At 41.5% G+C, this 19707-nt stretch overlaps 3 protein-coding genes across 6 annotated transcripts; 1 reads left to right on the top strand and 2 right to left on the bottom strand.

Moving 5' to 3' along the window:
* Positions 1-884: 884 nt before the first annotated feature.
* Positions 885-13670, bottom strand: LOC125902153 (outer dense fiber protein 2-like). Of its 4 annotated transcripts, XM_049598313.1 has the most exons (17): positions 13444-13591; positions 13101-13271; positions 12865-12988; positions 12640-12771; positions 12391-12465; positions 10832-10903; positions 10606-10722; positions 10329-10514; positions 10116-10225; positions 9878-10013; positions 9581-9691; positions 7677-7781; positions 7066-7224; positions 6574-6674; positions 6317-6479; positions 4772-4897; positions 885-4638 (listed from the first exon to the last, which is right to left on the bottom strand). In XM_049598313.1, exons 1-17 carry the CDS (start codon positions 13446-13448, stop codon positions 4465-4467), a joined length of 2067 nt encoding a protein of 688 aa, XP_049454270.1. In that variant the 5' UTR covers positions 13449-13591; the 3' UTR covers positions 885-4464. The 4 variants fall into 4 exon arrangements, with proteins under 4 accessions (XP_049454270.1, XP_049454267.1, XP_049454268.1 ...); XM_049598310.1 differs by lacking the exons at positions 7066-7224; positions 13444-13591 and adding an exon at positions 13625-13670 and having other exon boundaries at positions 886-4638; XM_049598311.1 differs by lacking the exons at positions 7066-7224; positions 13444-13591 and adding an exon at positions 13625-13664 and having other exon boundaries at positions 886-4638; positions 13101-13274.
* Positions 13671-13865: 195 nt separating this feature from the next.
* ift22 (intraflagellar transport 22 homolog (Chlamydomonas)) lies at positions 13866-16631 on the top strand. The gene is made up of 5 exons (XM_049598332.1): positions 13866-14125; positions 15361-15443; positions 15686-15772; positions 15901-16103; positions 16189-16631. The coding sequence occupies exons 1-5, from the start codon at positions 14087-14089 to the stop codon at positions 16335-16337; spliced, it is 561 nt and encodes a 186-aa protein (XP_049454289.1). The 5' UTR covers positions 13866-14086; the 3' UTR covers positions 16338-16631.
* On the bottom strand, positions 16628-19083 carry LOC125902168 (ATP synthase subunit g, mitochondrial-like). The gene is made up of 3 exons (XM_049598331.1): positions 18971-19083; positions 18482-18642; positions 16628-16825 (listed from the first exon to the last, which is right to left on the bottom strand). The coding sequence occupies exons 1-3, from the start codon at positions 19020-19022 to the stop codon at positions 16727-16729; spliced, it is 312 nt and encodes a 103-aa protein (XP_049454288.1). The 5' UTR covers positions 19023-19083; the 3' UTR covers positions 16628-16726.
* Between the last annotated feature and the right edge of the window lie 624 nt (positions 19084-19707).

Raw genomic sequence — 19707 nt, 5'->3', positions numbered from 1 at the left:
ACACTCAGGGTTAATCCTCCATCCAACAAAGTTTGTACATGAATCAGACTACTGTATGTGACCTTCAGATAACCCCTTTTACACGTGCAACAGTGAAGCCTTTGTTTGTTTTTGATCATTCGTCCACTAATCTAGCATTTGTAAAATAAATAAGTCAATAAAAAGCAAAAAGACAAATAGGTCATCCAACTCATTTGAGTCTAATAAGCACAAAAGCTCAGGGTGTGTCCATCATGCTGCTGAATCGTGACACCAAACAAACGCCAGAAGTCAGATGTGAGCTTATTCACAAAGCAAATTCCCAAAGTGTGATCAACAGTATTACGTAAAGGGGCAAGACCAAGAGAGCGAGAACGAGAGCAAAGGAAAAACAGGAGTTCTGACGCACGCAGACATGAAATGGTTCCATCCCCTGACGGAGAACACAACAATAGAGCTTTGTCTGCGAGAACTAGAGAGGAGAACTGCTCGCTCGGGGGAATACGTCCACTGCAAGAACACACTCGGGTCTGGTAGTTTATTACCATAGATACAACAACAACAGCAGGAAGAACATGAAGAAGGACAAACCGAGTTCGGTTTTTAGTTCAGTCATGCCGCAGCAGATACCTGCATTCTTGTGTGTGCTTCTCCACCTCAGTTATATAAAAGCTTCAAAAGCATGAGGGCGAACCAGCAGCAGCAGTTTCAAGTGGTTTGGAAAGGTCCCAGTGTTGCATCTATCTCAGTAATTATTTTTGCAACCCTAAAGGGATGAGCTTCAAAACTGACAGCTCAATAACTGATTTTCTGCATCATTCATCTCAGTCCAGGCGAGAATCAGAACATAAACACACCAAGTACACATCACACGGTTTCTATGATTACTACAAAACAGACATAAGTTTGTTCTCAGAATCAGCAGGATAAAGGGGAAATAAGCATTCTGAGTGCCAAGACTCTGATTTCCCAAATTATGAGTCAGACAAAGTAGTTAAACTTTTGGTGGTTTAATGGGGAGCCAAGTTGAAGCTTGTTTCATGTTGGAAAACATGGCTTAACCACTGGTAAAGTTAGCAGGGACATATGCCAGAGGTGGGACCATGTCTTGTTTTGCAAGAGGTCACAGGTGAGTCTAAGGCCCAATCCCATTTCTACCCCTTAAATCTTCCACTTGGTATTGAGTGCCCTCGTTTGCGAGATAACCCTTGATGAGAGAAGTTAGAAATATTAGGGTAGAGATCTTTCCCTAAGAAATGAGACACCATATCATGCAAATTGGCATGGCCGACGTGCAGGCATACGTCACGTGTAGTAGTGGCGCATGACACCGGAAGTCATTCAGGTTTGAAAACACACCTTCTCTGTCTTATGAATCAACAGAGAAGAAATGCTAAAAACAGGAGGCGCCTATGACGTCTTCTAGTTCTGATTGATTTTGTTCGGGTAAGTCGATTTGTTTAAATATTTTTTGTCAAGTTGCTGATGAGTTTATGCTAGTCCAACCATCTGTTGTTTGTATAGCCTACGTTCTGATGGTACAGTAACAAATTATTTTCCAAAACTTGCCGCAGTTGCTGACTTCGCATGGTGTTGTGGGAAATGTCATCTTCCACCTCGTCTTAAGTGTGGGTCGGGGCTCCCTTGGAATCTAGGGCGGGTTTTAAGTGTTGGAAACCACTTCCACTACCTCAGTTCTATTTTGGGACACCACTAGCCTAAACGTGAACGCACACAACCAAGTGCAAGTGGGTGTTTCTAGGGGAAGTGTGGGTATTGGGAAAGGCCTGAAGCCTTTGTACTCAAGTCTCAAGCCTTAAACTTTGAGTTCTGAGTCCTAACCAAGTCATGATGCACTCTTCACCAAATGTAATTAGAACAGATGTGACTGAACCCAAACGCAGCACTCAGTGACAGTTGGTAATGACCTTTACTTAAAGCACAGAATAAACAGAAACTTGAGCCGCCGAAGATATTCAATTAATAGTTCATTCTTCGGGCTCAAAGCCCACACACAGTCTCTGGGTTCAGGGGCAGACAGGTCGGTGAATGGTGGACGCACACATAAGGCAGGAAACTCGGAGCAACCGCATCAACCCCGACTTATGAATTCAAGATGGCTGCCGGTCACATACATATTGAGTAAACACTCTGCTAAAGTACTGTTTGTAGCAATTTTATCTTATTTGTTTTACATTAGGTCAGCCTCATCTGCAGCGTTCATCAGTTGGAGTGCATGATGTGTCTGAAGCTGTCTATACTCCGAAAGTGCAAGGGAAACAAAGGCTTTATTGCGGGCGTCTGTGTTTTTATCCGACTTGTCCACCGTTGTCAACTAGAATGCAAAAACTGTTGTCAACTCGGAGGTGACATCATTCCCACTTCCGACTTCCGAGTACAAAACGAAAGCACCATGAGCTTCAGAGTCGCTAAGGTGACCTGTGAGTCGTTGACCCATTCGGCCATCTTGTGCCAACAACTCACAGGTGACCTTAATGACTCTGAAGCTCAGAGTTCACATGACCTCAACAACTGTAAAGGCCAGTTCAACCCAAGGATTCCAAACCTTGGTTCCAGATGCAACAAAACGGTTTCAGGATGTTGCAGAGAAAAGTTGCAGTGGTCTGAATCACTCAGTTGCGTATCTGCTCAGGTCAGCTCATGCAGTTGCAAGGGATTCAACCTTTTCAATCGTTTGTCGCAAACTGTCTTGAATCTTGTAACCAATCAGCAGCAAGCTCGTGCTTTCTTTTTGTAGAGCTGGGTACCAATGTGGGCCGTATGTGAATTTAATCAAGAACGTAATAATAATAAGCTCCGACGTTCTTGGCTCTTATCGTTGCTTTTTAAAGTTTTGGATTCATGTATCATCATGCTGCAGCCTCTCTCCTGCTCTCTGCATGTCAGGGCTGACCTCCTCCTCACAGCACACACACACCCTAAAAATGCGGCCCCTTGTCATTTTCTGGTTTTAAAATCCGGCCCAGTTGAGTTTGTAATTGAATAGACCTGCCTTAGGGTATCCAACCACAGACGGTCGCATACAAGAATGGTTGTGCTCTGCTGATGCATCCATGTGCTCTCTGGGGTTTGTTGTGCTGTTCAGCTTCACGTGCCGTTGTAACGTACCCGTTGCTGTAGAGACAACAGCAGTTTCAGTGATGTCGCTAGTCTCACCTCGGTGCCTTGGTATAAACTGTACTGTTGCAAGGCCATGTAGTTGCAAATGGGTGCATGTAGTTGCAAGTCATTGCGAGACGAATCTTTGGTCTGAAGGCTGCTTCAGGCCTCCGACTCCACACCAGTCCGGTACAACTGAAGAAGCCTCTTGGATGAGAGGCGAAACATCTTCAGGAAACTCAAGCAAGTCCAGTTGCCTACGATATAGCACTCAAGATTACCACAAACTGGATGAATGAGAAACAGACATTTTTTCATGTTGAGTTTCAAGTCAACAAATTTGTGTCCCGAGTCTGACTCAAGTCCAAGTCAAGGGACTTAAGTCTACATTTCTGACATAAGCACCGTAACATAACTCTCAGAATGAGGTGTAGGTACAGCAAAGAAAAAACAAGTTTGGTCTGGAGCCACTTGCATAAAGATTGATCTACTCTTACACCTGCAAATTTAGCTTTGCATGCAGCATAGGACTCATTTAGTGGTGAAGGAAGTAAGACTGACAACCAAGCATATGATGCATCGGCCTTTTTTCACAACAAACATTTTGACTTGTCATAGTAAGTAAAGTACAGGTGATACTTTTAACATTAATGATGGCTCCGTTGTATTTGACTATCCCACTAAGACATGACAGTATGACAGTGAGCGAGCACCAGAACCCTGAAAACAAAGCAGCTAAATGGAGTTAAGCCATCATCACTGTGGATAAAACCAGACACTCCACAGAATTGAAAAAGATTAGCTAACAAAACAGCTCCATCTAGTGGCACATTACTTTTCTACAGCTGGAAAACCCTTTAATTTTAATTCATGATTTTAATCCATGAATTATGGAAAAATAGTGACAAAATATCAGTTACAGTTACTCACATTCCTTAAGACTGCTTGTTTTATCTGACCAACAGTCTAAAACCCAAATGAATTTGATTTAAAGTTATCAAAAAAAAAAAAAAAAAAAAGCAGCAAACCCTTACATTTGCAAACCTGGAACCATTAGCCTTACTGAACAATCTAAGTTCAGTGTTCATTTATGCAACTGGCTCCTTGTCATATTGGAATAAGACACAGTAGCACCAAGAGTTCACAATCGAAAAAATGTAAAAATAACATGTGATGATCTAAAAACAGCTATCAAAACCTCTCATGACAACAGCAGATTTCCCTGATATCTGGCTGGAGAAAAGTCACAGATTTTCAGCTACATGTAGAGGTGAATAACTCTTCCTCTTTTCTGATTTTTAAATAGCCCTTATAAATATTACAGCATAAATTAATTTTAAAAAATGCAAACAAGTTCATACTTAATCATTTTAGAAAATATGATGATCCAAAGGTTGATGATTGCAGGCCCTCATCAAACATTGTTGTGTAAGAGTTTTTGAGAAAATCCACGTAGTTCTGAATGCTTTGCTTGTGGCTTTCTGATTGGTCCAGGCTGAGCTGCAGGTCCTTCAGACGCACCTGGAACTGCTTCTCCGCCTGCAGATTAAGATACAAAGAGACAGTGAATTTTCTCAGATATTAACTCAACACATCTCAGGTTACATCAAGGATGAATTTAGTACAATCTACATTCTCAATGACTTTCATGTGCTTTGCATGCTGGACTTACTGTGAGCTTGCTCTGGCGGAGAAGCCTCAGCTCGTTTTCCCTCCTGCTCTTCTCGGCTTCCAGCTCCAAGATTTTGGTCTGAAGGGCCTCGTCTCTGGCAGCAGCCTGGCCTTTTACCTTGTCGACCTGGATGGTCAGTGTATAACATACAGTAGATGTCGGTCAGCTGTTGGGGCTCAGAGGTAGTGCGGGTTGTCGACCAATCAGAAGATCAGCGGTTCAATCCCCAGCTCCCTCAGTCCATATGTCAAAGTATCCTTGGGCAAGATACTGAACCTCAGATGGCCGCTCCATCGTGGGGTGAGTGCGCATGGCAGCCTTGGCCAGCGGCGTGCGAATGGGTTAATGTGACGAAATGTAAAAGCGCTTCAAATATTCAGAAGACTAGTACGATGCTATAGAAGTGCAATCCATTTACCATGACCTCAGTTTAGAGCAGGTAGGAGTACCACCATGGAAGATAGACAATGTACTGCTGCGGACAAGTTCAGCAACAAATTAAAACTATAACTATAACTATAACTTAAAAAAGTACCACCGAAAAATATCAATAATGCTTTAAGTGTTCATGACATTTAGAATATTTTCACCATTTCACTCCGTTGTCAGACAGCCCCAACAAAAGTTGCTGGTCTACTGCTGCCTCAGTCCGTACGTTTGTTTGTGTTATTGTGTGACTTTTGTCTTTTAAAGGGTTAGTTCAGAATCACCATCATCACACAATAACACAACAAACTAACTGATTAAGGCAGGCCCCATTCAGATGTAGCATCTAAAAGCGCGTGGAAAATGCCAGCTGTGCCGTTTCCATCCTTTTATCCAAGGCGCTGCCTTTCACACCACCGGATGTTGTGAAGTCCGTTGGACGGAAAGGAAGAAGCAGGTCCGTGGAGCTGATTGGTTAATTCTTATCACATGACATGCAGTGCGCTTGCTGCATTCGAATAAATTGAGATTTTTCCATCTCTGTGCGCCGCGGACGTGCACGAAAAAACAGGCGCGTCGCACTGAATGCGCGCCGCTATGGCACACTTGATGCGCGTCTACATTGAAACTAATGGATTTGTGGGCGCAAAAGACGCTACATCTGAACGGCCCCTAAACCAGCAGCTCCTGCGTTCAGCAAGATTAAAATGACTGTTTTTGTTAGTGGAGTCTGGCTTTGATGAGAGCATAGATGGAGAACTTAAGTCGTTAACAGCTTCCCCAACGGAAAGGGCTGTCCGCAGCAAGATAAAGCAGTGAAAATATCCTACATGCAGAGTACACTTAAACTTCTATTGATTTGTTTTACGTTCTGCCTGCTTCTCCAAACCTGGGGTGTGCTGACCAACATTTACTGCATTTAACACACATATAACCCCACTTCAAAATATCTAAACCATCCCTTTAAAGCTTAAAACTGTGGAGCAGACTGTGGTAAAACACTAAATTTGAACATCTGAGGACAGAGAATATAATAGTAAGCATCTTTTGCTGATTCTTTCTTTGATGACTGACGATCAGTTCTCCCTCAGATGTCACTAGACTGCCTCTAAGCTGTACCTGATGTTTGACGTCCGACAGAGCTGCCTCCAGCTGCCGGCTTAGGGCCTGGCACTCTGACGAGCGTTGATCCAGCTGCCGGTTGCTGTAGCTGAGAGCTTCCTCCTGAGCTGCGAGCCTCCGTACCAGCTCCAGGTTCTCCTGCTGCAGCTTGTCCATCCTCCTACAAACACATTAAATCATTTCTATCTTTTAATCTGTTTAAGTTAAGCGCAAAGATTCGACGTGTGGACAGCAGACACGAAAGGATGTCTTACGTTTGGAGGGAATTCACTTTGTCCTGTAGTTGTAAATTGGCATCATGAATGGACTCCTTCATCTCCACAGATGATCTCAGCAGTTTTGCCTGACTCTCCATCTGTATGTGTAAAATGTAAAGTTCAGAATCACCTCTCACTAGAGCAGAAAAAAAAGGGTTTCACATCACATGCAAAACTGCATAAAACACAATTTTGCAAACACAAAATGAGCCGCTTTCTACCAAACCATCACTGCTGACAGAAATGTGGGTGATTTAACAAGGGCTCACACAGCACAAAACACTCATATGGATACGTAGGTATGGATGGCTGATATCTAACTGTTTCCACTGCAATCAGAGAATTTTTTTACCACAGACATCAAACTCACAGCACGACCAGAAAACAAGATGCGTCGACAGACACGTGGGGCTGTACTACCGCCTAGTGGTCAGATGTATGAAAATGACTGCATTTTACATTCTGACCACCACAGCTCACGTTGCACACCTTAACCTGCAGCTGCTTAACGGACTCTGACTTTTCTGAGCACTTCCTCTCCGAGCGGCGCAGGTTCTCCTGGCACTCGAAGAGACTCTGCTCAGCTGCGCTCAGTAACTCAGGGTAAGACTTCAGTTCGTCCACACGCCCCTGCAGCTCCTGCCTCACCTGGGCTCCAGAGGACGGCAGAAGGAGTGGGGTGTTGGAGATAGACAAAACATTAGCGTAAGGATTCTTCACACCTCTCAAAGAGAAACTCCGAGATGTGCATGCTTTGAGAGTGCAGAATGCGCCTTGATTCATAGTGAGACTGAACTTTGGCAAGTGTTAGTTGAAGTTTTTTGATGCCCAGAATTACTGTAGGAAGTTTAGTGGTCCAGAAGGTCCAGTGGCAACAAATGTTACACAGCAAAAGAAACAGCTCTCTGAGTGGCCATTCAAGAGCAGGAGAAACAGTGCTGCAGAGCTGAATATACTAGGAAAAGTTAGAATTTGTTATTAGAAGAACAAAAAAGAAAGAATTTAGTCGTCTTAAATATCACACATATTGTTAAATAAACATACTGTGCACATTAAAAGGGTTTAAAACTTGGGAAACGACTTGCAAACATGGAGGTTACCTTCTCAACTTCTGCATCTTTTCCATCTCGTGTCCTCTCTGCCTCTCTTAAAAGATTTGCGTATTTCATCCTCAGATCATCTATCTCAGCTTGAAGTTGTGAAACCTAGAAAAAACAGAACAGTGTGATCAAACCTGCTGTGTCCTTCCCTACAACAGAAAGCTGCAAACTAGTATTACTGATGAATGATTCATTCAGCAATAACAGACCACATTCAGTGTTACCCTTGACCGTAATCAAAAGGCTCGTTAGAATGAGCTGATATAATCACTATGATCATCCTCTTTTTGTGAAGCACTTGTCAAAACAGAAATGGAAAACTGTTTGAAAAGCACAAAATATGACTAATTAATGGCATGAAAAGAAAAGGATAAAAGGATTAACAGTTGCCTGGACATAAAGCTCAACAGTTTGTAGTCTTAAAACTTGTTCGCTTTGTACTCCCTGGCCAGATGTCCAAAGCTTTTGTTCCTCACAGTGTTAATCATCCTTTTAGAAAGCAGAATATATACAGCAAAAATAACCATTGCAATGTGGAATTTTTAAGCAGAACTTTAATTGTATTGCATACGAAAAGTCTTTGTTAACTGCAGAGCTCTTTGTATTTATTTTTCAAATTCAAAAACCTGCTGAGGGAACTCCCAGTTTTCCAGGTTGGAGCTCTGTCCTCCTGAGACCCTGCGTCCTCATATGTGGACATCACATTTTGGGTTTACTTGACCTTATACTTCATTCTGCTTAAAGCTCCAGTAGGCAACATTGTTTTGGTATAACTGAGTAAAAAAAATTATAATATCCTCTAAGCATAATGTAAATCAAGTGGTCTGAGACAAACAATAGGTTTCTGCACCTCACCATGGCTCTGTGTTCAGCCTCTAAAGAATCAGTATCGTGCCGATGTGCATCAACCAATCAAAGGTCAGCTCAGACCACTGCGTTCCTATTGGCTGTTCTACTGCATATGCGCGTTCCCGTGCCGCCGGCAGAAGGGGAGAGCAAGTGGCAATGGTGAACAGTGCACCAGGTAAAATAGCTATCCCAGCATTGGCTACAACTGCCTACACGGCTAAACAACCCAAAAAAAGGAAGACAGAACTCGGTTCCCCGGAGCCCCGTAGGGAGGGGAATGGTGAGGTGGGGCCGGGCCCGGCCGGAGGGCGTGAGGTTCGGCCGTGGGAGCGGAGCCGAGGGCTCTCCGCAGAGAGGGAGAGCCGAGCCTTGGGAGTATGTGCGGGGCCGCGAGGGAGGGATGCTGCGCGGTGAGGGAGAGCCGAGGCTACCAGAGAGACAGAAATAGAAGGAAGTAGGATAAAATACTCGTGTGCTCGTCTGGTAGGAGGGGCTCAGGGCGTAGACGAATGAAACCTAACTCAGATGAGACTCAAAAATCAACCATTTTCAGGCTTTCTACCTACTGCAGCTTTAACTTAGACCTGTCGTCCTTGTTCATGGACACTTTTGTGCCATCTAGTGGTAGTAAGAGCACAATACACTAATCCATGTACAAACAAGATAGCAGACATCTCTGCCAAGTCAGTCTGTAGCCGATCCTGACACAAAAGTGGACAAAATTTGATCAAATTTTATTGTTTAACTTGTTTATTTTTGATTAATAAAGTTTGTAGTTTGATATGGCAACAAATTTGACCAATTTTAGCAACAGTAACAAGGAATTTATCATCAGCTTGTTTTAGGACATCTGGACTTTATTGTCGACTCATTTGAGGACACTGGGACTTAATTATTGTTGACAATATTAGGTCCTACGAATCCCATATCACTAGGAGAAATAAAAAATGCATACCAAACAAAAGTTCTGGTCTCAGGAGGCTATGAATAAATAAAAGGAGAAAAAAAAGCTAAGAGTGCTTTTATAACTATAAAATAAATAAGCAGATGTCCACCTCATGTTGGCACTGTTCGGCCTGATGTTTCCTCTCCTGAGAGGAAACCTTTTCTTCTACCAGGGCAGACTCACAATCAGCCAGCTGCTGCTCCAGCTGAGCGAGAGACACCTGCAATCACATGAGCATCAAATTTTTAGGGACAGAGATAAAAATCTAAGAGAAATCTTCTTCAACAAGAATAAAATAGACATGCATAAACATTACAGAATTGACCACAGTTGACTGTCTGCACTAGAGTTTTCTGACACTTTTACAGTAATGATTGTCACGTGCAAGCCGTCCGGCAACTTGTACCTTCAGTGTTGCATTATTGACGCTGAGGTCTCCGTTTTCAGCGCTGAGTTTTTCAACGCGTTGCATCACAATTTCATTAGCTGCAGTAAGCTCATCCTTCTCCATCTGCAGCCTCGCTGTCATGTCCGCAATTTGACTTGATTGAAAACACACATTAAAAATTCATCAATGAAAGTTAGTGGTAATTGCCATATGTGTGCGGTGACAGAGCGGTGTGTGGAAAACAGAAGTGGCCAACCTTTTCAACAGCTCTGTATGAGCTACAAGTTTCTCTTTCTCCTCTGCCTCCCTCTCTTTTTGCCTTCTCCTGGAATCTTGTTCTAAACGGGCCTTGGTCAGCTGAGCATCCTGTACGCCGAGAAAAGACAGTCAAAAGAAGATCCTGAGCTATCTATAAAAAAGACACAATATTTAAAACAAAAAAAAAAACATAGCCATTTTTACTTTATACCTTTTCCTTTAATTGAGCATAGCATTTCTCAATCGCGGCTTCAAATCTCTCAGCTCTCAGTTTCTGCGCGCGGGTCGCTTTCTTGAGAGATTCCTTGTCCTGTGCTGCCTTCTCAGTCAAAGAGGCGATGGAGCTTCTCAGATCATCAATCTCCATCTTTTGCTCGGTCAGGGTTCTCTCCACCGTCTGGAAAAGACAACATACCCCCCCAAAATGTGCTACAATATTCAACATTTTCTTTAAAGCAGTTGGATAAGAGAGTAGTAAATGTTTGTACCCGCAGCTGCACAGTCAGACGATTGTTTTCAGCTTCCTTGTTGCGCAGCTGCCCCTGCAGGTGAGCACGAGTCACCTCCACAGACTTGGTCATGTGAACTGCACTCTTTATCTTCTCCTGTGAAGACCATTATATACAGATGCATTAAAATGCACTCTGTATCTTTTGCATTTTTTGAGCCTGAAAGAAGCAAAAACATCTCTGTGAAAACTTGTTCTGTGCTTACCTGCTCTTCTCTCCGCAGATTCATCAGTTCCTCAACTTTTCTGTCTGCCTCATTCAAATCTCTCTTTAAATGCTTTAGGAGAAAAAAAATACAGTGATCAGTACCTGAATTGAGACATGAATTTGCATGATTTTAGAATTCTATATGCAACAGAAGTGCTCTTTCTAAAAGTACATTCAGTCTCATACAGTATGCCTTTTAATCTTTCAGTTGTCACATTAATGTAGTAACAAATGTAGCTATGTTGGGTGACAAAGCCTTGACATAAAAAGGAAAGTCTGGATTTTCCGAGTGGGCTTATATGGAGTACTAATCGATTATCAGTGTAATACTGACAGTAACCCCCAATTTAGGGAAGCCACAGAGCAGCGACACAGAAGCTAAGAACTGTTCTACTGTGGACATGGCAGCAGGAAAACATTTTTTTAGCTACCTAAAAGAATCTAGAACCGTTTAAGAACCGTTTAAGTGATACTCATCTTGCAGCCCATGGGCCAAATCTGGCCCATGATGGGTGCCAGGTGGCCCACCAACAGTTTTCTAATTCACAAAGAAAACAAACTGATTCACACTGGGATATTTTTTTGTTCTTAGAATGCAAATAAGGTTCAAGGGTGCATCATAAAGCATCAAATTTGAGCTTTTTTTTTTTTATTAAGGGAGGATCCTCACGACAGACGTTTAGGCCACACAGCGAATGTGCTCAAATCCCAGAAATGCCCCTCTGACCTGTGAAGCCACCGCAACTGGATTTGTCCTTTGGCAAAGATGACGAGTGAGGACAGCAAACTTCGAAAGGTCAAAAACAGGCAGTTCATTCTTTATATATACTGGTAAACATATCACTAATGTTTGTTTGTTAACTGACCTCTGGTCCCCTGTCAATTTGCAAAAGTGGCCCCAAGGCTAAGACAGTTGAGTATCCCTGATGTACGGCTTCAGTTCCTCAGTCATTTTGGCTCACTGAACATGGGAGCTGCTGGTCTACCGCTGCCTCAATCAGTTAGTTTGTTTGTGTTATTGTGTGACTGGTAATTCACACGATAACACAAACAAACTAACTGACTGAGGCAGCGGTAGACCAGCAGCTCCTGTGTTCAGCGATGTTAAAGAACTGTTTTTTTGTCAAGTGTCTGTCTTTGAGAGAGAAGTGAGCTCCTGTCTGTGTTGGAATATTGCTGTCTGATGGTAAGTTAAGGCAGTGGAAAATAAAGCCTACACTTGACGTGATATTGATTTCTTTAGGTGGCTAAAATATGTTTTGTTGCTGACCCCTCGACAGCGGTACATTGCTTAGCTTCCATGTCAGACTCCTATCTTCTTCTCCAAACTGTGGACATGCCGACTGACATCTATTGTAGGTCATACACCGATTATGGATAAGTACCTCATACAACCTCACTTTGAAAGATCCAAACTATCCCTTTAATTTGACCAGCTCTTACCAATTGAACCATTCAAACCAGTATAGAATATGTATGATCAATCCTTCTCACAGACTAAATATTCAGCCAGGTTCTTTTCTTTGAGTCACTACATAAACATAATGAAACACTCACCTCATTTTCCCTCTCAGCCAGTGTGATCTTCTTTAATAACATGTCAGTTTGGCAGTCGGCGTCAATTCGATCAGCCTGCATGGAAAGCCATCAGTTATTAAAGGAAAATGAAAAACATTTCACACATTTCAAAGAAGTAAGAGCGTTTCTTTGCTGTTATGAACTGGAGGTAACGACAGCATTACTACTCATCTAGACCCATGAGTAATTATCCTGAGCAATATACAAGGTGGACGTAGTGTAACCAACCTCTGCATCTTGAAGCTGTTTCAGTTTCTGTCGAACAGACTTGTTTATTCGTCTAAAATCCTCCAACTTCTCCAGCAAAAGTCCTCTCTGCCTTGAAACTCGCCGCTTATCACCAGCAGACTGTCTTGACTCCTGGATAACAAAGAAAATATGTTAAAAATATGCTTACATTATGTTTAATGTAGGTAAATTGTTTTGGTTTTCAACAAACTGCAACAAACATACAGCAAATTCATCCTCCATGGCGTCTTTAAAAGACACAAGTTGTACGGCAGCAGAGTTGGCAGCTGCTTCTGCATCCATCAGTGTTTTCAGGAAAGGACTTCTTCCATCGACAGAGTCTCCATGACTAAATGAAAAACAGGAAGAACATCAATTAGGCTGAGGCTGCTGGTGAGTGGATGTTGAGCCCCACAGATTAGGCTGTGTGTTCAGATGTTCATACATTTTAAGGACCTCACCAACTGATGTCAGTCTCTGGGGTCCTTGTGTGGAGACTGCTGCGTGCTCTGCTCCTTCTTCCCAGCTCATGAGAGCTAGCTAGATCCCCACAGCTCAGAGTGGCATCATCCCTGGTAGAGCTGAAACCAAGGGGGGGACTATGGAGGTCATCCTCTGGAGACATGCCTCTGCTGCTGACAGAACAACATACAGTCTGAGTTAGTGTTAACATACAGAGGAGGGAGGGAAGTAAGTTCACATTGACATAACTAACTTTAAATTAGCTTAGCTACACTGCAAAGCCCCTCACATTATAAGGAAGGACAGTGAGAGCAGGTTGTCAAGCAAGCTAACTAAGCTTACCCCATAGCAACAGACAGCCGACACTAAGTGGCTGCTAAGCTTTAACATTACGTTAGTGTAAAGACAGCGAGCATTCTCTTAATTCGACCTTTCAAGCCGCTGTTATCTACAATATCGTTACTAAAACTACACCACAGTGTCGCCTTACAAAACAATGCCGCGGAATATAAACATTACTTACGCTTTCGCCTTGTGTCCGTTGTGAACGACGCTACTCCAAACTGAAGAGCCCCCCCCTCTTACAAGCTCGAACCTGATTGGTTAGCTCTGACGCAACGTCAACACACTGACTCATTTGCTCGCTGCTGATTTGCTCACCAGCTGGAAAATAGGCGGGACTAACTTTGATTAAAATTGCGAGCAGCCAATGAGCAAAAGAAAGCAATGGGACTGGTTGAAACCATAGAAACGAACAGGAAGTTTACTGCTACGGTTTCTCAAACTATCTTTGGCCAACATTAAGTTACGGAAATTATTAACATTTTGTACATTTTGTTGCGTGAAACTAAAAACCCAGCTCAGCATTCTTTACATTTATACTCACATTAACACTGGGTGCTATTTAATATATATTTGGTGGCGTAGTTTAGCTTCTTTAGCGGACATTAGCTGGACAGCTAACGCTAATGCTCGACGAGTGGAGATGTTCAAAGCAAAAATACTATTTCTTGGTCCCAACGAGGTACGTAAATGCCTTTCCCCCTCTATAGCGGAGCCTGCTTTCACCAATATATGTTAATAGGTAAACACATAACAGTTTTAACAGTGAAAATGTAAGCAAACATTACTAAGTGTTGACTAGCTTTATATGTGTTTGTTTATGTAAATTGAGAAAAGTGCAGTGCTTGAACGTAACGTATATTTGCTCAATCACTGTACAATTTGAAGGTACTCCTTGCATATTACTTAGGTATTTCTATGTTATTCTACTTTATGCTTTTAACTACATTTTAGGGGGTAATGTACTTTTCACTCCACATGACATGAGAGCTATAGTTACTACTAGTGACATTAAAAGTTAATATTTTACATAAAAAAACATGAACAACTAGTGATACACTGTCACAGATTAAGCTACCAAACAGTATGTGGATGAGGAAATTAACTCCACCTCTACTAGCCTCAACATTAAAATTCTGCTCACATATTAAGGTTACAATACAATACACAATGTAACACTGAAAGATATAATTCTGCCTGCATTATGACTGCATTTACTTGTGGTACTTGAAGTACACTGAAGTACAGTGTAATTACTCCCATACTTATACATAAGTAAAACTGTGTGTGTGTTGCACGGCTAAAATGTGTTCAGCAGTCTGACAAAACCATTGACTTTACTTCATTCAAATTAACACACATTTTGTGTTGTTATTGCAGGATAGCACAGGTGTAACTAATTACATTAGTGATGACTCTGTTCCCTTTGGGTGTTCCACTAAGCCACACTGAATGCACAATTGAACCTTAACGGAATGCATCTGTATTAAGGTTATTAGTAACACCCGAGTCTCCTGCTGTGCCGTTAAAATGGCTGCCATAAAAAGCAGGCCTACACTGCAAATAAAAAATCTGCATTCAAAAGTTTACCTCAGTAAAAGTTACCTTCATGGTCCACATGTTGGCCTGTTGCAGCAGGAAAAAGCACAGGTGTCGTGTGACTGATTACAAGAACGATGACTCCATACCCTCCAAGTGTTACAGTAAGCCATGAAGGCAAAACAGCAGAGCTCTGCAAGTTGAACATGTAAACAGAATCCATTCTTTGTAACACCTGCACCTTTTCTACTATGACAAGACAAGATGCCTGCTGTGAAAAAGGGCCAGTGAAAATTATCTTACATGTCATGAGCAGAAAAGTCATATTATATTGTAACTGATATCACTATTCTAACACCATCTCTGCCTACTTTTCAGAGTGGGAAAACAGTTCTTGCAAATTTCCTGTCAGACACACCAGAAAATGTGGGAGGTGAATACAGACCGACTCAAGGAGTAAGGTACAAACCCTGTGTTAAGTTTACAGCTTTCCACAGTTTATCCAAACTTCTCAAATCCCTGAGAAATAATGGAGATAACCTCATCTAACAGAATGTGTGGAGCATCATTTTAAATTTAGTGTAAAGTCAATTACCTTGATGATAAGATGATAAAAGCAATATATTTATGTTGCCTTAAGAGGTATTATTGTCTGACCTTGAACAATGACCTTGATAATGCAGCTGCTTTCTGCTGTTTTAAGAATACTGGAATTTGAATCACATCCTGAAGGCGCTGGTGACAACCTGAAATGTGAAGTTGAACTTTGGGACTGTTCAGGAGATTTTAAGTAAGTTAAATGCTGAGATATTACCCTGTCCCATCTTGTGGTTCTTAACCCCATTACTTTCCATAATTGGTTTTGTTTTTAGTGTGTAATTCTCAGATGGAAATATACAGTATATTCTCTTTACACAGATTTGAGTCATGCTGGCCTGCACTGATGAAGGACTCCAGTGGTGTGGTGATCATTTTTAATCCTGATGTCCCGAGTCACCTCAAAGAAATAGAGACGTGGCATTCAATGTTCATCTCCTCTCAAGGTCTGCAGGACAACCAGTGTTTACTCATGGCTCACCACAAGCCTGGCAGTGGAGTGGAAGATGGACGGCTGCCTTTAGGTATTCTTACTGCAGGCCTCCCAAAGCTGTTGCATGAATTATTATTTTGATTTCTGGGCTAACTTGTTCACTCTTTTTGATGCAGCCTCACATTTAGGTAGACTGCCACTTATTCACTCCAACCTGGAGGACGAGCCGGAGGATGTGAGGCAAGCCTTCCACAGATACTTGGAAAATGTTGTGAGGACAATGTCGGAGAGTCGAGAGCGAGAGGAGATGTCCATCATTACATAGCACCAAAATCTATGAAATATGCAGCTTTTTGAAGAAATATGTTGTTGGCATTGGCAGTCTCTGTGTAAGTGACATTCACGGACACTTCGGTTTTTCTAAAGTTCTGAATTATACATCTCTACTGTCATTCAGCCGTGCATGAAATCTTTCAAAACCCTTTGCAAACTTTCTAGCAAAGTATTGTCCAACAGTTAGGTGTTTTCGTTCTGTTCTGGTTTCTTATATTTTGTCTTTTGTGAATACAATATGACCTAACTCACTCTAGAAATGAACACCCAAGAGACACCAAATACATTTCTCTGACTGAAGTCATTGTTTATTTGAAAATTTGGTGCAAAGTTGTTGAGAATGTGACAATTAAGTGCAAAAGGAGAAAGGCAGTACAATATTTAGACATCATATCCGACAATGCCTCCTTTGCCAATGCACTCTCCGATGTAGAACCACATCAGCACCTCAGTGGTCACGAGTCCGTTCCTTAAGGCATCCTACAAAACAAAAACAACCAAAATCCAATTTCACTGAAGAAAATTGCTTTCATGACAGTCCATAGAGTTAGATAACGAGTTATGGTAAATAAGGCCTGAGAATGTGACATGAAAGAGTAAATGTGGAGTGCAAACATTAGTCCCTTCTCACACATACAAATACCCACCACCAGTCACAGACAATACTATGAATACATATACACACACACACACACACACACACACACACACTCACACAGACACATATCATAAATATTTCATTGCAATCGATGTATGTAAAGACATCTTTGCAAAAATAACTTGTCTTTGTTATTCTGGAGTGTTTTTCCACTGAACTGACTGAGATGGCATTTACTCATCCTACCAGTTTACTCATGTAGCCCCACAGTTTACTTTGGTTTTCTATTATATGAAGATAAACTCAAATGAATGACTGATATATACAACACACTGAGGACTGGACATCTGAGCCAAGGGGCCAAAGGGGAACACAACGTCAGATGTATCTAGAACAGTGGTTCCCAACTGGTCCAGCCACACAGCCCAGGTTTCTCCTCGGTCATTAGTTCAAGGTCCACAGTGTTAACATAGTCAGCATCATGCTTGTGTTTGGCCATGTAGTCAAGCTAGTTTGCTGTCTCTGTCAAGTAGCTGTCTGTTATTCACTCATTCTACAGCAGGAAATGGCACTTCAAAATAAAAGCTCCGTGCCGGAAATTCAGTGTACTTCAAAATACAGTGTTTTTTTTGTTTTTTTTTTTAAACAAACTGAACACATTCCTGAGTCACATGCGTTCCATTCAGAGTGGACTCGCGGCCCACCAGTTAAACCACTGATCTAGATATAATAAGTGCCATCTGTAGAATAACACTCTTTGTGTGTACAGTGTGCAGCAAAATGAAACTGGCATTTTGGCGCTGTCATTTCAAAGTTTGATATTAAAAATATCAATATGAAAATATAAAAAAATATTTAAAATTTCAAATTAAATTAAAATATTTAATTCTAAAAATATCTAAAAACTAAAATATAAAAATATGATATTTGATTCAGCCTTACTGTTAACAGTTGCTTACATTATTGATTATTGAACTATTTGTTGATTACTTTGAGGTTATCCTTTTAGTGACTAAACAAACACACTTCAGTCAATAATATGTCACAAAAATAGTAAAAAAAACCAAAACAAAACAAAAACATAAGCCACTAATCAGGGCCTTAGGTCGCACATTCAAATAGCTGGCACTGTCTGAAATGTACAGATTTCCATTTTACTGTTATATCAAAGAGAGAAATGCAATCAGTATTATCTTAGCAATATTTAAAATGATTTTAATTTTCTGTTGCCTGACCACATGATTTATCATCTAATTGTTTAGGCATTAAAATGTCTTCAGATAAAAAAATATTGGGCCTCAAAACCTTCATGTTCCCAAACATACCAAAATAGGTGACACATTATTACAAGCTGTATTGCTAGAGCAAGATATATATTGTATCTGGGCCTAATTCATGCAGGTGTACTATCACATTATTAATATGAATTCACATATGGCTGACGTGTCAACACATGGATCTCACTCACACACACACACACACACACACACACACACACCAGTGAAAGCAAAGTAATTCTCGGACTTGTGCAGCCTCACCTTCACTGTGGTTTGTCCCAGTCGCCCTGACTGGAAGCTCTTGACGAGGCCATTTGCAGCCTCTATGGCTTTGGAGATCTCAGCTGGGGACGGAGGGACGAGCTCCACCCGGGCGTAGTACCAGAAGGTCGATAGTCGGGGTTTGGAGAATGTGACAGCGGCTGCAGGTGACACAGACACAAACTGTGAGGGTGGTAGCATTAGCTATTAGCTGAGGAGCAGCAAGGTCAGAAGCTACTGATTAATTTTGACTTTCTCTAACAACCATGAACAGCTGAAGTGACAAATCACAACTTTCCAAAGGACAACCTGTTGCACTGGTTGATTGTGTGTTTACACTTGAGCTTAGCAAAGGTCACACACACAGGTTGTGCAGCTAGCTGCTAACAAGCTGTAACAACGCGACGTGGCTTCTGCTCCACGCGTCAGTCCACCGCCTCAGTTTGTAAGTGGTTTAAAAAAAAAAAAAAAAAAGACAACTAAACTTACCACCGACTAAAGCTGGTACTTTTGCGACAAGTTTTTGAACTGCCTGAGCCATAGTGACGAGCAGCCCGGACACCTGAACAAGAGGGAAGTGGAAGAAAAGTTTTGTGAGACAGTTTCCGGGTCATTAATTTCAAAATAAAAGCGGTTAATTTTGATGTCAATATAAAACGGGCACGAAGTTGTAAATTAAATGAATAAAATATCAATTTTATGCACGAATTATTACGACCTCAGCCAAGATCAGACTTAAGATTTTCTTAAGTGAAAAAAAGAATAATTTCTTTAAACATGCATTTTTCAAGTTTTTCACATGTCCCCTCAGGTGGGCAGCATGCGTGTAAGTTTTCAACTGAAGAAATATAAATCAATTTAAATATTGATATAGATCACATGAAACTACAAACGAATATATTTTTACTGCTGTTAAACTACTGTGTTCACATATTTTAATATATACTAATACTGTCCAATGTCATGCAAAATCATTCAACTTTGTTCCTCACTCCTACGCTTCTCCCCTCTCCTTCTACTCCTTCCTTTTGCACCTACCTCCCCGATTCAGGTCCATCCTCTTCACTCCCCAGCCGCCACCCACCTTCCCCTGATGAACTATATCATTTTTCCGATTCTGAATATTTTGTGCAAAAATAACAAAAAATAGTCAAGATATTGTTTCTGTTATAAAAACTGTACATTACCTTCTAATAACATAATTACATTTATTTACAGTCAAAAGA

This window comes from Epinephelus fuscoguttatus, linkage group LG15 (genome assembly GCF_011397635.1).
Source record: "Epinephelus fuscoguttatus linkage group LG15, E.fuscoguttatus.final_Chr_v1".
NCBI classification, from domain to species: Eukaryota; Metazoa; Chordata; class Actinopteri; order Perciformes; family Serranidae; genus Epinephelus; species Epinephelus fuscoguttatus.
The sequence above is the reverse complement of the archived record's forward strand: the minus strand, read 5'-3'. Positions and strand labels throughout refer to the sequence as shown.

Coding starts and splice junctions, on each gene's coding strand:
- LOC125902153 (XM_049598313.1), bottom strand. Junction 12,772..12,864: donor CCATGGAGGATGAATTTGCT/GTATGTTTGTTG, acceptor TTTGTTATCCAG/GAGTCAAGACAGTCTGCTGG. Junction 9,692..9,877: donor TCAATAATGCAACACTGAAG/GTACAAGTTGCC, acceptor ATGTGATTGCAG/GTGTCTCTCGCTCAGCTGGA.
- ift22 (XM_049598332.1), top strand. CDS start 14,087: ATGTTCAAAGCAAAAATACTATTTCTTGGTCCCAACGAG. Junction 15,444..15,685: donor AGACCGACTCAAGGAGTAAG/GTACAAACCCTG, acceptor TGCTGTTTTAAG/AATACTGGAATTTGAATCAC. Junction 15,773..15,900: donor GACTGTTCAGGAGATTTTAA/GTAAGTTAAATG, acceptor CTCTTTACACAG/ATTTGAGTCATGCTGGCCTG.
- LOC125902168 (XM_049598331.1), bottom strand. CDS start 19,022: ATGGCTCAGGCAGTTCAAAAACTTGTCGCAAAAGTACCAGCTTTAGTC. Junction 18,643..18,970: donor AGTACCAGCTTTAGTCGGTG/GTAAGTTTAGTT, acceptor TGTCACCTGCAG/CCGCTGTCACATTCTCCAAA. Junction 16,826..18,481: donor TGGGACAAACCACAGTGAAG/GTGAGGCTGCAC, acceptor TTTGTTTTGTAG/GATGCCTTAAGGAACGGACT.